The sequence below is a fragment of the Trachurus japonicus genome, chromosome 3 (genome assembly GCF_045865225.1).
Source record: "Trachurus japonicus isolate A0001 chromosome 3, Traja_1.0".
In the NCBI taxonomy this organism is placed as follows: Eukaryota; Metazoa; Chordata; class Actinopteri; order Carangiformes; family Carangidae; genus Trachurus; species Trachurus japonicus.
The window spans coordinates 22532097-22544577 of NC_140909.1; the positions used below are offsets into that span (position 1 = coordinate 22532097).

The window sequence follows — 12481 nt, forward strand, 5'->3', positions numbered from 1 at the left end:
AAAACAAGAAGATATTGTTATTGATCATGTATCAATTGTTTGATTTCTGTTTTGACAGGACATTGAGTCTTTAATGTCGGAGGGGAATAAATCTCGCACTGTTGCTGCTACCAACATGAATGAGGAGAGCAGTCGATCACATGCTGTCTTCAACATCATCCTCACACACACACTCAAGGACTTGAAGTCTGGGGTAAGATAGTTGACTTAAAACCAGTTCTGATTGTTGTTGAAAGCAGCATTAGAGGGGAAGCTGTTTGAACAAGCTCAGGGTTGTGCAGGAATTGAATTTAGCTGTTAGTTATCGTGTTATGTCAATTTGGAAAGGTCCACTCAGTAATCTGTATTATTCCTGAGTGTTGTGATGATGATACTTCAGAGGGACTGTGCACTTCTTCTGCAGCAACAGGAAACAGCGCACCTGTGTGCTGTTGGTGGGATCTAACATAGATGTGATGCCGCTGTCTGTTCTGGTTGGTCAGTCAACACAGATTGAAGTGTAGAAGCTAAACAATGGCCGCCTCTGCAGTATATGACAGTACAGTATATGATCTTTGCAAGTATAATGTGGATCATGTAGGTGGTTAAATTCCTTGAGTTTCAAAGTGTTTTACTCTCTAAGTGCTTTGTATTGAGGTGTCATGCGCAAGTCATAGCTTTTCTCCCTCCCTATTTCTGCAACATAAGTTTATCACTGTATGTGCATTGTTACAGTAAGTATTACACCCCATCCCACCTTCTGTTGTCCCAGAATCCAACTGGATGTGTCACTTTGTGCAATTTGACTGGACAAACAGTGACTGGTAAATTTTTTGATCAGCTGCTGCTGCATGCCAGTGGGTGATGTCAGCTCAGCTGTCTGACCAGGCCTGCTAAGAAAAGACCTATATGACTAATTGTCCAACTCCACTGACCCACTTAGCTTCTGCTGCTCCTTGCTCTTATTTCCAGACGAACTCGCTGCTAGCAAAGCCAGTTAATAATTCACAGGCTTGATTGTGAGTTTGTCAGCTGATACAGGCTGCTCTGTTTTCAAGACACACCCCAGGTCAGTCACTGAGTTGGTCAGTCAGCAAGTAGGTTCATCAAGCAAACAGCCAAGACACAGACTGTGTAGTCACTGAGTGAATCACTTCGCTGGCACGTCCTGTAACTGCATTAGTCAATTCTTTATTTTTCTTTGTTGATGTTTTTGTTGAAGTCAAACAATGAAAAGCACTGGTTATTTATTGACCAGTGCTTATTTATTGACTATTTATTAGTTTGGATTCCCAAAGGGAACTTGTTTCTTATCAGAATAAACTACATTTCAGTATGATTTTAATGATGTTTTTGGAGCCTATAACCATCCTATGTGCTGTGCTGGTTGTTTAGTGTTTAGTATGATTGCCTGTTTTTATGTTCCACTTCTTGTTGCTTGGTGGTACTTAGCCGTTGTGAGGGGTGTTGGACCTGTTTTCAAAGCGCAGAGGAAGCCAGAGGAAAATAACAAGTGCCGCACTCACTATGCAAATTACCTTTGCAACAATAGTTGATAAGTGGACTTGCTGAACAATGAAACAATGTCCTCAGGGCACCGAGAAACGGTAGTTACAGTATTTGCAAAATACTTGCGTATGTAAACAACTAAAGAGCTGTCTTCATTTTATTGTTTCAGATTTCTTAATCAGTAAAAATGTAACCTAAGCAAATTATCAAAAAGATGAATGACTCAAGGGCAAACTGATTACATTTTAGTGATCAGAGGTCAAGACAAAGGTCAAGGTCATGGTGACCTCAGACTTCACACAGAAATTGTGACGACAAAATGGTTTATATTGTTTTCTGACTGAACAAACAGGGATGTAATGTTGTAATGTTATTATTTTCATCATGTTTTATCAGACTGGTCACTGGGACAAATCATGTTAGGCTCCGTACCACCCTCTTTAAAGTAAAGAATATAAAGTTTGATTTTGCACTTGGTGTCATTGTTAACTCTGGAAGCTTGTTTTCTCAATCTTATGAATTGTTAGAAATGACAATGTTTATTAAATGATACATAAAAATAATCACTTATAATCATTATTTGCAGCCTTGGAATGAGTGTGCATTTAATCATCTCAAATGACTGAGAGTAGTACTTAGCATGTCTGACTGTAGTATGACTATACAATATTTAACATGCACTTTCAACATGGCTCTTTTCACTCTTGGCGACTCTGCTAGCGTTGGCGGGTGAGAACCTGTGATAAAGCAACGTCTATTATAGGTGGTAAAACTCAGTCAGTGTCGTGTTGAGTCATTCTGAGATTCAATGGCTCATCACAGGATTTCCTTTCAGTAGCATGCACCGCTCAGACAGCTCACTGTAAATTCAGTCAGTTTGCACTTTGCCCCATTTACTTCCAAATCCTCACTGTTTGTTGTTTTTGATCCCTGCTTTGCTAACTCCAGAGAAAGAACTGTCGCGTGTAGGACGCAGTTTAAAAAGAATTCTACAGTAGGAATGATTCCACGAAAGGTTTTTCGACCGCAACATCCACCAGACCGTTTACCATTGAGGTTGAACGCTGATGCCATGACACTTGGTCTGTGCTGGTCCCTTCAAGCTGCCAAGGCTACTGATAAGCTGCATGTCCTTCCTACTGATCTGGTTACTCATGACTCAAATATCAACTCACCTGGTCACTGAACCCCCTATAAAACAAGAAGATGCCACAGGAGCTGGCATTTCATCCTCTTCACTATTTCACACACAGCTACTGTATAATTGCCACTTAACAGGAATAGGACCAAAGAGTACTGGCGTACACTGCAGGCATAGAAAATGAAAGTAGAGTTGTTTTCCAACTATTTCTCTCCAAGTGTCAAGTGACACGACCAAGTAAAGGGACATTTCACTGTACATGATGAGCCCGTCGTTGAACATCCGTAGTTCTACTGAGTCTGACTGAGTCACTATATGTACACCACCTTTACTCCCCCCCCCTCTCTTTGTCTCTTGATCTTATAGTCATAGTTTAAAGCCTAAATAAATAAATAAGTAAGGTTTGCCCTATTTTGGGATCCTGTTTGCTCAGTGTTACAGATACACATCTCTTGTTTGTTTAATAATTTGCTTTACTCCAGGAGATTACTGAGACTGATGCTTATCAGCGCTCCCTGAGGTTCATCTCCGTCACTTATCTTATGACTGGGTCTTTTCAGAATTCAGGTCTATTGCATTTGCTTTATTTATATTCCTAATGTTATAGATGAAACCATTTTCTTTGAGATGTCTATTCAAATGGTTAAGATTAAAATGATTAATTTCTCAAGATGAGGTTTCTGTTTTTTCACAGCACGCTGAAACCCCCATGTGTCCATAGGCACACATACTCATTTTACACTATTCTCCTTTCATCCTAAAACATTCCTCTTGCAAGAGTTCACTGAACAAAAAAAAAAAGAGTTTCTATATGCAACAGTTTGAGTGTGTTTTACTGCGGAAATTCTCACAGGGGACCAAGAGGCTTTTGAGGAACTCAGGAACTTTTAACCTGGTTTTGAGCAGAGGAACTAGAGGCTAAATTTAGTTTCAGGTGCTAAAAATATTCTGTTGGAGTACTTTCTAAAGATTTAGGAGCAAGATTTGCTGGCCTGTCCATTGCTGATTGGTCAAACACAGACGATGCTGTTACTATAACGCATTTAACACTTTACATAAAACACTTTCTCTAATAATAGTACCTTGTTTTTTAATGTACTGTAGACTGAGAATCAAGCATTTGTGGTTGTGTATTGATGATAAAAGACCCTGTCGTTGTCTTCCTGACTCGTTTTGATAGAGGACAGAGAGAAAGAGAAAGAAATGAGCTGATAACAAGAGGAAACAATGAAAATGAGAGAGTGAGGATGGTTGAGAGAGCTAAAAAAGGGAGGAAAGCTGCAGAAGAGAGAGAAAATTACAACTTAATTTTCTGATTTGTTTAATAAAACATGAATAAATAACAATGTGGGCTGCCAAATGTTTTAATTTTTAAAATGTTATTATTTATATAATTTGTCTCATACTTAAAATTCAATTCAATTCACATTTTAAAAAGAAAAAGCAGTGGAAATGAAACAAAAAGCTCTTTAGGTTCCTATTTTTGTTCATTTGGTTTCATAGTCCTGGAACATTTGGGGGCTTTAGACTTGTGAGAAGGCGCGTGTGAAAATTTTTGTCAGATTTAGGATTTTCTCTGAAGCCAAACTTGTATAATTCCACAAATAAAAGAGTGTGAGGAGGTTAAGTATCAGAAATCACAGGGTTGTTATTCTTCTGGATACTTTCTGTTTCACAAGGACTTGCACCATTGTACTTTGCCATTATTTAGTTTGGCTTTATTTGTTACTTGTTGTTGTCCTTCTTGGGATTTTGCAACTATCGGGGAAGAGCAGAAACCAGAGAACAATGCAGTGAAGTATTTGGAGAATAACAGTGGACCTGCTCACGGCGTGTGCTGGCGTTTGGCTTTGGCTGCAGGTGGAGATCAGGTGTTACATTCAGCCTTGTCAGCCTCTGGCCAGTCACGCTTGGCCTGGAGTGACTCTGTCCTGGTACAGATGGGAACGTGATATCCATATCCTCGGCAGCTGCTAGAAAGACACAGAGAGAACCTCTCAACAAGAGAGTGAAAGATGGGAAACTCAAGTCTAACAGCGCTTTGTGGAATCACATGGAAGCTCCTGTGTGAAAGAAATTCAGAGCAACTCAACAGCTATTTGATTAGGTGACATTTCTAATAAAGCCAAACAACTAGTTGTTTATCTCAGGGTTGTCTGTTGCTCTTATGCGTGCACTTGAGAGCTGTTGGAAAACCCAGCAGGTGATTGTCTTGATGTGGAGCCTCTCTGGTGTTTAATATGCCGTCAGAGATTTGTCAGACCTCATGTGGATGCACTGTCCTACTTTCAGGAATGTCAGCAGATCCTGATCTGGAGAAATGTCCTACAGTGAGCCTCCAGACTTTGTATGTCCTCAGACCAACCTTGACATTGCAGTGCTCTTTGCCAGATGGTGCACTAACCTGAATCAGACATACAGTATCAGACTGCTGACAACTGTCAGAAGGAGAAGAAAAGCTGGTCGCATGTAACGGGGGACAGAAGTGGAAATCCCCGACCTTGTCACACTGCAAGGCCATATGTCCATGAAGCACTGAAGCTGCGTGACGGTGTCAGCTACAAAACAAACAGAACTTTGTCTGATGACACTGTTATTTATGGTTCCCTTTATTGCTTTGAGTCAACCATATGTCAGGTTCACGTTTCTTGGTCTAAGTCTTTGTGGACAAATGGTAAATAGTCTTCAATATCACCTGCTTGAGAAAGATCCAGAGAGTCTTAAAAGAGACAAAGTCTGTTGTTGTTGATGTACTGTAGAATTTGCCACCATGGTGGATTTTAACAGTCTGTAACAGAACAGAAAAATCAAATTATTATCTGCAAGACCTACGTAGAAGGCAAGGGTTTGCAGTTGCAGAAAATGTTAAAAGGGGCTTAATAAAGAACATATGCAAGTTGTCAGTTTAACTCTTCAATGTAGCCAACAACGCAATAATCAGTTTTTATTTGTGTTTCTCTCTCTGTTTCCAGACAAGTGGGGAAAAGGTGAGTCGGTTGAGTCTGGTAGACTTGGCTGGAAGTGAGAGAGCAGCAAAGACGGGAGCAGCAGGAGAACGACTGAAGGAGGGAAGCAACATCAACAAGTACGCCAAAGTATTCAAGCACAAACACACAAACTCACGACAGGGTGTTTATCAAGTTGTTAACTTGAATAAGAACTCCGGATCGAAAATTGTTTATCTCTGGCTGTATTATTTTTTTTATTCTCGCATCATTTTCTTCCCTTAACACAGAGCAGTGGCCCATCAGAATTAGTCACTTTCACTTTAAAGATTTGAATGTGTTAGAAGGAAAGATATAAAGTTCATTACGATTTTTTAAAGAATTTATTTGCCACTTACTTCATAATTTCACAGCGACAACTTAATTTCACATTGAGCCCTTGAAGGACCAGATGACACAAACCCACAAGGTACATGAAATAAAATGGGAAGTACTTGTCCTTAGTGTTTTTGTGTGTGTTTGTCAGGTCGTTGACTACACTGGGTCTGGTTATCTCAGCGCTGGCCGAACAAGGGACCGCCAAAAACAAGAACAAGTTTGTTCCTTACAGAGACTCTGTCCTGACATGGCTGCTGAAGGTACACGCTCAATCAAAATCATCCTCATTATTGTCTCGTGAAAAAATACCACTGTTTTTATCATCCCTGCTTCTCTCCTGCTTTCATCTCCAGGACTGTCTGGGAGGCAATAGTCGCACAGCTATGGTTGCAACCGTGAGTCCAGCTGCAGACAACTATGAGGAAACACTGTCGACACTGCGTTACGCCGACCGAGCCAAGAACATCGTCAACCACGCCGTGGTTAATGAAGACCCCAATGCTCGCATCATCAGGGAGCTCCGAGAAGAAGTAGAAAAACTAAGAGTACAGCTGACTCAGGCGGAGGTGGGACATCTATGAAATCTCAGAAATCAGTATGTAGAAAACCTCTGCTTTCTCTCACCTGCTGTTTTTTTTTTAAAAATCTAGTCTTTGAAAGCTCCAGAGCTGAAGGAGCGTCTGGAAGAGTCTGAGAAGTTGATTCAAGAGATGACCATCACCTGGGAGGAGAAGCTCCGCAAAACTGAGGAGGTTGCACAGGTAGGACACATGTGAGGCTTGAAATGTGCAAAAACAGATTTTCAGCATTTTTTTGCATCGTTTAGATATTGAATCTTACGCTGTGTTTGTCTGTGTGTGTGTGTGTGTGTGTGTGTGTGTGTGTTCATAGGAGCGTCAGAAGCAGTTAGAGAGTCTGGGGATTTCCCTCCAGTCTTCAGGGATTAAAGTTGGAGATGACAAGAGCTTTCTTGTAAACCTCAACGCTGATCCTGCTCTCAATGAACTGCTGGTGTACTACCTAAAGGTAACATCAAACATTTTGTTCCTCATGCTTCATTTTTATTATTAATTATTAATAATTTTCCTATTAACACAGAATACCAAACAGGAGTGCCTCCGGGCCTGCTTCTTCTCTCATCTCCACTGTAGAAAACCTTTACAGACCCACTTTTTGGATATTAGAGGTGTAATTTTAATACTGACTGTGTAACTGTGGAAAACAGTGTTAGAGTGTTGGGAAACCTCAGCACAGGAATTCAATCTGTTATGCTGAATTTAAAATCAATGCCTTCATTGTTGTCTTAGGAACACACAAAGGTGGGCTCAGCAGACTCTCAGGACATCCAGTTGTGTGGGATGGGTATCCAGGCAGAGCACTGTGTCATCGATATTACAGCAGATGCTGCTGTTATGCTCACCCCATACCGCAACGCTCGGTAGGTTACACTAATGACGGAGCCAGACTCCAGTAGCTGCCTGAGTGAAGCTTTGTTGTGTCAGTGACACATACTCACACAGCAAGGATTATGAATCATTTTATCTACAAAGTCATCATTACATCAGCTTACAATATTAATGTCACTGCTCTTTTGTGTTGTAGGACGTGTGTTAATGGCTCTCCAGTGGCCAGTGCTCTGCAGCTTCACCATGGCGACCGCATCTTCTGGGGAAACAACCACTTCTTTAGGTAATTTTATGCAAACTGTAAATGTTTGTATGTTGTTTGCAAGTTAAACTATTCTAATACTTTTTTTTTTTAATGTTCATATCGTAGAATATTATTCAATATTCTGTTGAATCTCTTCAGTGTGTTTGGTGTGATTTCAAATCATTGACAGTTTGGCCGAAGCAAATGAACCAAATGCTACTAAAGATCAAAGTTAATGAATGGATACCCTTCTACCTGCAGAATCAACCTGCCCAAGAGGCGCTCGCGAGGAGCAGAGGATGAGGAGGGTGAGGGCGGTGTAATGAAGAACAGTAGCAGCAGCGAACAGCTGGATGCAGATGGTGACACGGCTAGTGAAGTCTCCAGTGAAGTCAGCTTCTCCTATGAGTTTGCCCAAACAGAGGTCATGATGAAAGCCCTGGGCAATAATGGTAAGGAGATGTCAGGTATATTAAATGCCTCTGTACTGACAGAACAGACAGACAGTTGTTTATTTATCTTTTCTAACCCATTTCTGTTATGTCCTGCTAGATCCGATGCAGGCGGTCCTTCAGTCTCTGGAGAGGCAGCATGAAGAGGAGAAGCGCTCTGCTCTGGAGCGTCAGAGGCAGATGTATGAGCAGGAGCTGCAGCAGCTCCGGAAGAAGCTGAACCCGGACCGTCTGTCCACAGGCTCCTCCGGAGCAGCGGCACCAGGCCAGCAAGGTCCAGGCCAGCAGTCTCACTACCGCAGCCTGGAGAGACTCAGTATGGGTGGGATGAGCCATTCATCCAGCGCTCAGAGCAGACTGAGACAGTGGAGTGAGGACAGGTGAGTGTCTGTGACTGTGGACTCATGCCTCTGCCTGTTGGGTCTGAACAAATCAAAGCAAATTCAACTTTTCCTTTCCTCTCCTCCCTCTGCTCTGATTCCTGTTGCAGGGAGGTGGTGTTGGTTCGGAGTCTGAGGAGGTTGAGGGAGCAGATAGTGAGGGCAAACCTCCTGGTGCAAGAAGCCTGTTTCATCTCTGAGGAGCTGGAGCGTCACACCGAGTACAGAGTCACACTGCAGATCCCGTCGGACAACCTCAACGCCAACCGCAAGGTCTCACACACAGAAACATGAACACACTCACGTGGGGGTTGCTTGTCTTCTGTCGTAGTTCAGAACCTAATTAGATCTGTGTGTGTGTGTGCGTGTGTGTGTGTGCGCAGAGGGATGCTGTGCTCAGTGAACCAGCGATTCAGGTGCGGCGGCGTTGTCGCGGGAAACAGATCTGGAGCTTGGAGAAGATGGAGAATCGTCTGGTGGACATGAGAGAGCTGTACCAGGAGTGGCAGGACTATAACCAACATCACCATGACAACCCAGTGAGTTGGCTTGACAACACTGTCATGTCCAGTGTCATAATAACCCTGCCAGGTCACTATGACAGCTCCACCAGTAAGCACAAGTGCACAAACACAAAATATGACTCTGGTAATTATGTAATGAGGATTTACCCTCGGGGCAGGTTTTGGATCCATGAATAACAAACACTGTCACCAACGTGTGATTGAAATGTGCAAAATAGTAGTTGTAGTAAAAAAAATGTTCTTTTTCCTTGTCCAGGTGATGCGCTCATATTTCCGTCGAGCTGACCCGTTCTTTGATGAGCAGGAAAACCACAGTCTGATCGGCGTCGCCAATGTTTTCCTCTCCTGTCTCTTCTATGATGTCAAGCTGCAATACGCCATTCCCATCATCAACCAAAAGGGAGAGGTAGGGGGTCTCACACACACACTGTTGATGGTAAAGCAGATTAGAAATTTGATTCTCAAATCCCATAATGCCCTAAATATCTTCGGTAAAGGCAAATGCCAGCTTCTTCTCCTTCAAACCTGTTTCCTTTCATAACTGAAACAGGGTTAAACCTAAATCCATAATGACTTCAAATTTTTCATCAGATTAGCTAAATCTATTTAATTTTATAGTTTCTAGATTTGACTTTCCTGGAAAGTGAGAGGGAAAGATGCCAGGGTGTAAACTCACAGTAACACCATAACCTTGTTACGAGAATGATTTATGTTACATACTAAAATTCTAGGGAAAAATGAGTTTAAAAAAAAATATGAGTGAAGTCTGTTAACTGATATCTTCCACATTTCATCTTATGTCTGTGTTTTCCCCCCTTTGTTTCATGTTGCCAGGTTGCAGGTCGTCTCCATGTGGAGGTGGTGAGGGTTGGGGGAGGCTTGGAGGACAACATGGCTGGAGGAGATGAACCAGACAACAACCAAGACTCGGAAGTCCAGGATAGAAAACTTGTATGCATGGTAAGAGGACGAACAGATTATCAGAGACGAGTGCATTACATTACTCCATTAGTCAGCACACTTCATGAATGACTTTAAAAGTGGGTCAATTCATTAGAAAAAACAAGATAATTTTCATGGAAATAAAATGCTAATCATCATGTTGACCTGTATCTCCTCTACAGATTAAGATCCTGCAAGCCACTGGTCTCCCCCAGTACCTGTCCAACTTTGTCTTCTGTCAGTACTCATTCTGGGACCAGTCTGAACCCGTCATCGTGGCTCCTGAAGTGGATCCATCATCCTCATCACCCAGCTCCAAGGACCCGCACTGCATGGTTGTGTTTGACAGCTGCAAGGTGAACACTGGGAGGGACTTTTAACAGGCTAACAACAACAACACATCTAAAAGCTCTCATGAATTATAAAGAGTTTGTTGGGTTAACCATTGTCGTGTGATGTTTTTATAATGTCCTTGGGGGTAGGTATCGTGTATGTGTCTTGTTTGACACTGATATCTATGTGTTGTGTAGGAGCTGGCTGTGTCAGTGACGGAGGATTTCATCGAGTACCTCACAGAGGGGGCAGTCGCCATCGAGGTTTATGGGCACAGGCAGGCAGATGCAGGCAGGAACCCCGCCCTGTGGGACCTCAGCATCATCCAGGCCAAGACACGCACACTACGAGACAGGTAGACACATGTTCACCTTTAACTCAATGTAATGGTCTGAAGACCTGTACAAATGTATTCCAATTCAAGAAAATGCAAAAAGAAATAACAATCAGTACTTATGACAAAAGTAATGAATGACTCAAAAAGTCAGATTGAAACTGTGTTTGTTTGTTTTGTTATCCCTATTGTAAGACTGTTGCTCAGTGACTGACAGATTATTTCAGAGTAATTATGTATTGAGTGAGGGGCAGGCAATATAAGATGTATCTTCTCCCTGCTCCTTTCCAACCAGGGAATAAGAAAGCGTTGTCTTTTGGTATGTTAATTGGTGAAATTGCCTTGGCTTGAACATATAAAAAAATGAAATGAACTCCTGTGTAGGTTTGCAAGACTAGCTCACCAGTGATGAAAAAACAGCGCTCTGTCACTCAGATGGATGACAAACTTTGTTTTGGCAGATGGAGTGAGGTTATGCGTCGTCTGGAGCTGTGGATTCAAATCCTGGAGATAAACGAAAACGGAGACTTTGTCCCTGTGGAAGTGGTTCCTGCCAGAGACGTACGGACTGGAGGAATCTTCCAGCTCCGACAGGTAGGGAGATTTTCTGACAGGGGAACTGGCTAACCTGAGCTGAAACCCAACTTCTAAACATCCTTCTTTTTTTTTTTTTAAACTGTGTCTTGCTTCTGATTACCTCCTTCTCTCCCCATCTCTAGGGTCAGTCGAGGCGAATCCAGGTGGACGTACGTTCAGTTCAGGACTCGGGCACCATGCCTCTGATATCAGAAATAGTGCTTGCAGTGTCCGTGGGCTGTGTGGAAATCAGAAACACGACAGCAAACCAGGAAATAGACGAGATGGACAGTTATCAGGTAGAGCAGTTTAACACAACTCTTGCCTACAGCCTGCTCTCTGTCAGTAAGTCTTAAATAGACTTGGAGCTGAAATGAAGCCAAAGATGATTAACTGGCTTGTTTGTTGCACAGGAAAGAGATCTGGAGCGTTTGCGGCGGCAGTGGCTAGCCGCTCTCACTAAGAGACAGGAATACCTCGACCAACACCTCCAGAGCCTGGTCAGCAAAGCAGGTAACGGTCCAAGACACATCAACACACACTCACAGTACGCTGGGAAAACTCTGACCACACCCAAATGTACATAAAACTGCACTTACACTTTAAAAAAAAAAAAAAAAACGTGTTACACAACCCTCTACACCCTGCAGGCTGTTCTGTCGGGTGGCAGCGTAGGAGGTGTCTAATGTTTGAGCGTTATTGTGTGCACAGAAAAGACAGAGGATGACATGGAGAGGGAGGCTCAGCTGCTGGAGTGGCGCTTGACTCTGACAGAGGAGAGGAACGCCGTCATGGTGCCCTCTGCTGGCAGCGGCATCCCCGGAGCTCCTGCTGAATGGTAAGGACACAAAGGCAGGATGTGTCCGACCGTGTCTCTGGTTTGGTTTATGTCGCGTTTCTACACAGTTGGTCAAAATGTTTCACTCTGAGGCACCAAGGTACAAACAGACGCATTAACATCCCTGTGTGTTTTGTGTCTTTCACAGGGTTCCTCTGCCAGGCATGGAGACTCATATTCCTGTCCTCTTCCTCAACCTCAAACGTATGTTAGTTTATTCTGATCCTTAAAGGGATAGTTCAACATTTTGGTAAATTGTCCCATTGCCATAATCCCTATAGTCATAGCAGTAGGTTTGTTAGGTTCGTTAGCTATTTTTAGAACAGCAAAGCCGAGCCACAAGCTGCTCAGACCTACGCTACGGAGGATCATCGAATTTCTTGGTTTCCCTCATCAAACTCATCAAATACACAATCCAAAAACTCCAAAACTTTTTTGTGGACAAGTTGTGTTGTTGGATTGTGTATTTGATGAGTTTGATGAGGGAAACCAAGAGATCC

General features: G+C 42.6%; 1 protein-coding gene across 2 annotated transcripts in view; it reads left to right on the forward strand.

Annotated features, from left to right (window-relative positions):
* kif13ba (kinesin family member 13Ba) overlaps positions 1-12481 on the forward strand; it is a 41050-nt gene that overhangs the window by 21363 nt on the left and 7206 nt on the right. For both annotated transcript variants that reach the window (XM_085766949.1, XM_085766940.1), the window contains exons 9-29: positions 59-193; positions 5602-5714; positions 6101-6212; positions 6306-6518; positions 6603-6713; positions 6844-6978; positions 7260-7390; positions 7555-7641; positions 7864-8054; positions 8155-8434; positions 8545-8707; positions 8818-8973; positions 9215-9364; positions 9793-9918; positions 10083-10256; positions 10431-10588; positions 11029-11161; positions 11287-11442; positions 11557-11656; positions 11855-11981; positions 12130-12185. In XM_085766949.1, coding sequence (XP_085623075.1) covers positions 59-193; positions 5602-5714; positions 6101-6212; positions 6306-6518; positions 6603-6713; positions 6844-6978; positions 7260-7390; positions 7555-7641; positions 7864-8054; positions 8155-8434; positions 8545-8707; positions 8818-8973; positions 9215-9364; positions 9793-9918; positions 10083-10256; positions 10431-10588; positions 11029-11161; positions 11287-11442; positions 11557-11656; positions 11855-11981; positions 12130-12185 — 3007 coding nt within the window. The remainder of the gene's footprint in view (positions 1-58; positions 194-5601; positions 5715-6100; positions 6213-6305; positions 6519-6602; positions 6714-6843; positions 6979-7259; positions 7391-7554; positions 7642-7863; positions 8055-8154; positions 8435-8544; positions 8708-8817; positions 8974-9214; positions 9365-9792; positions 9919-10082; positions 10257-10430; positions 10589-11028; positions 11162-11286; positions 11443-11556; positions 11657-11854; positions 11982-12129; positions 12186-12481) is intronic.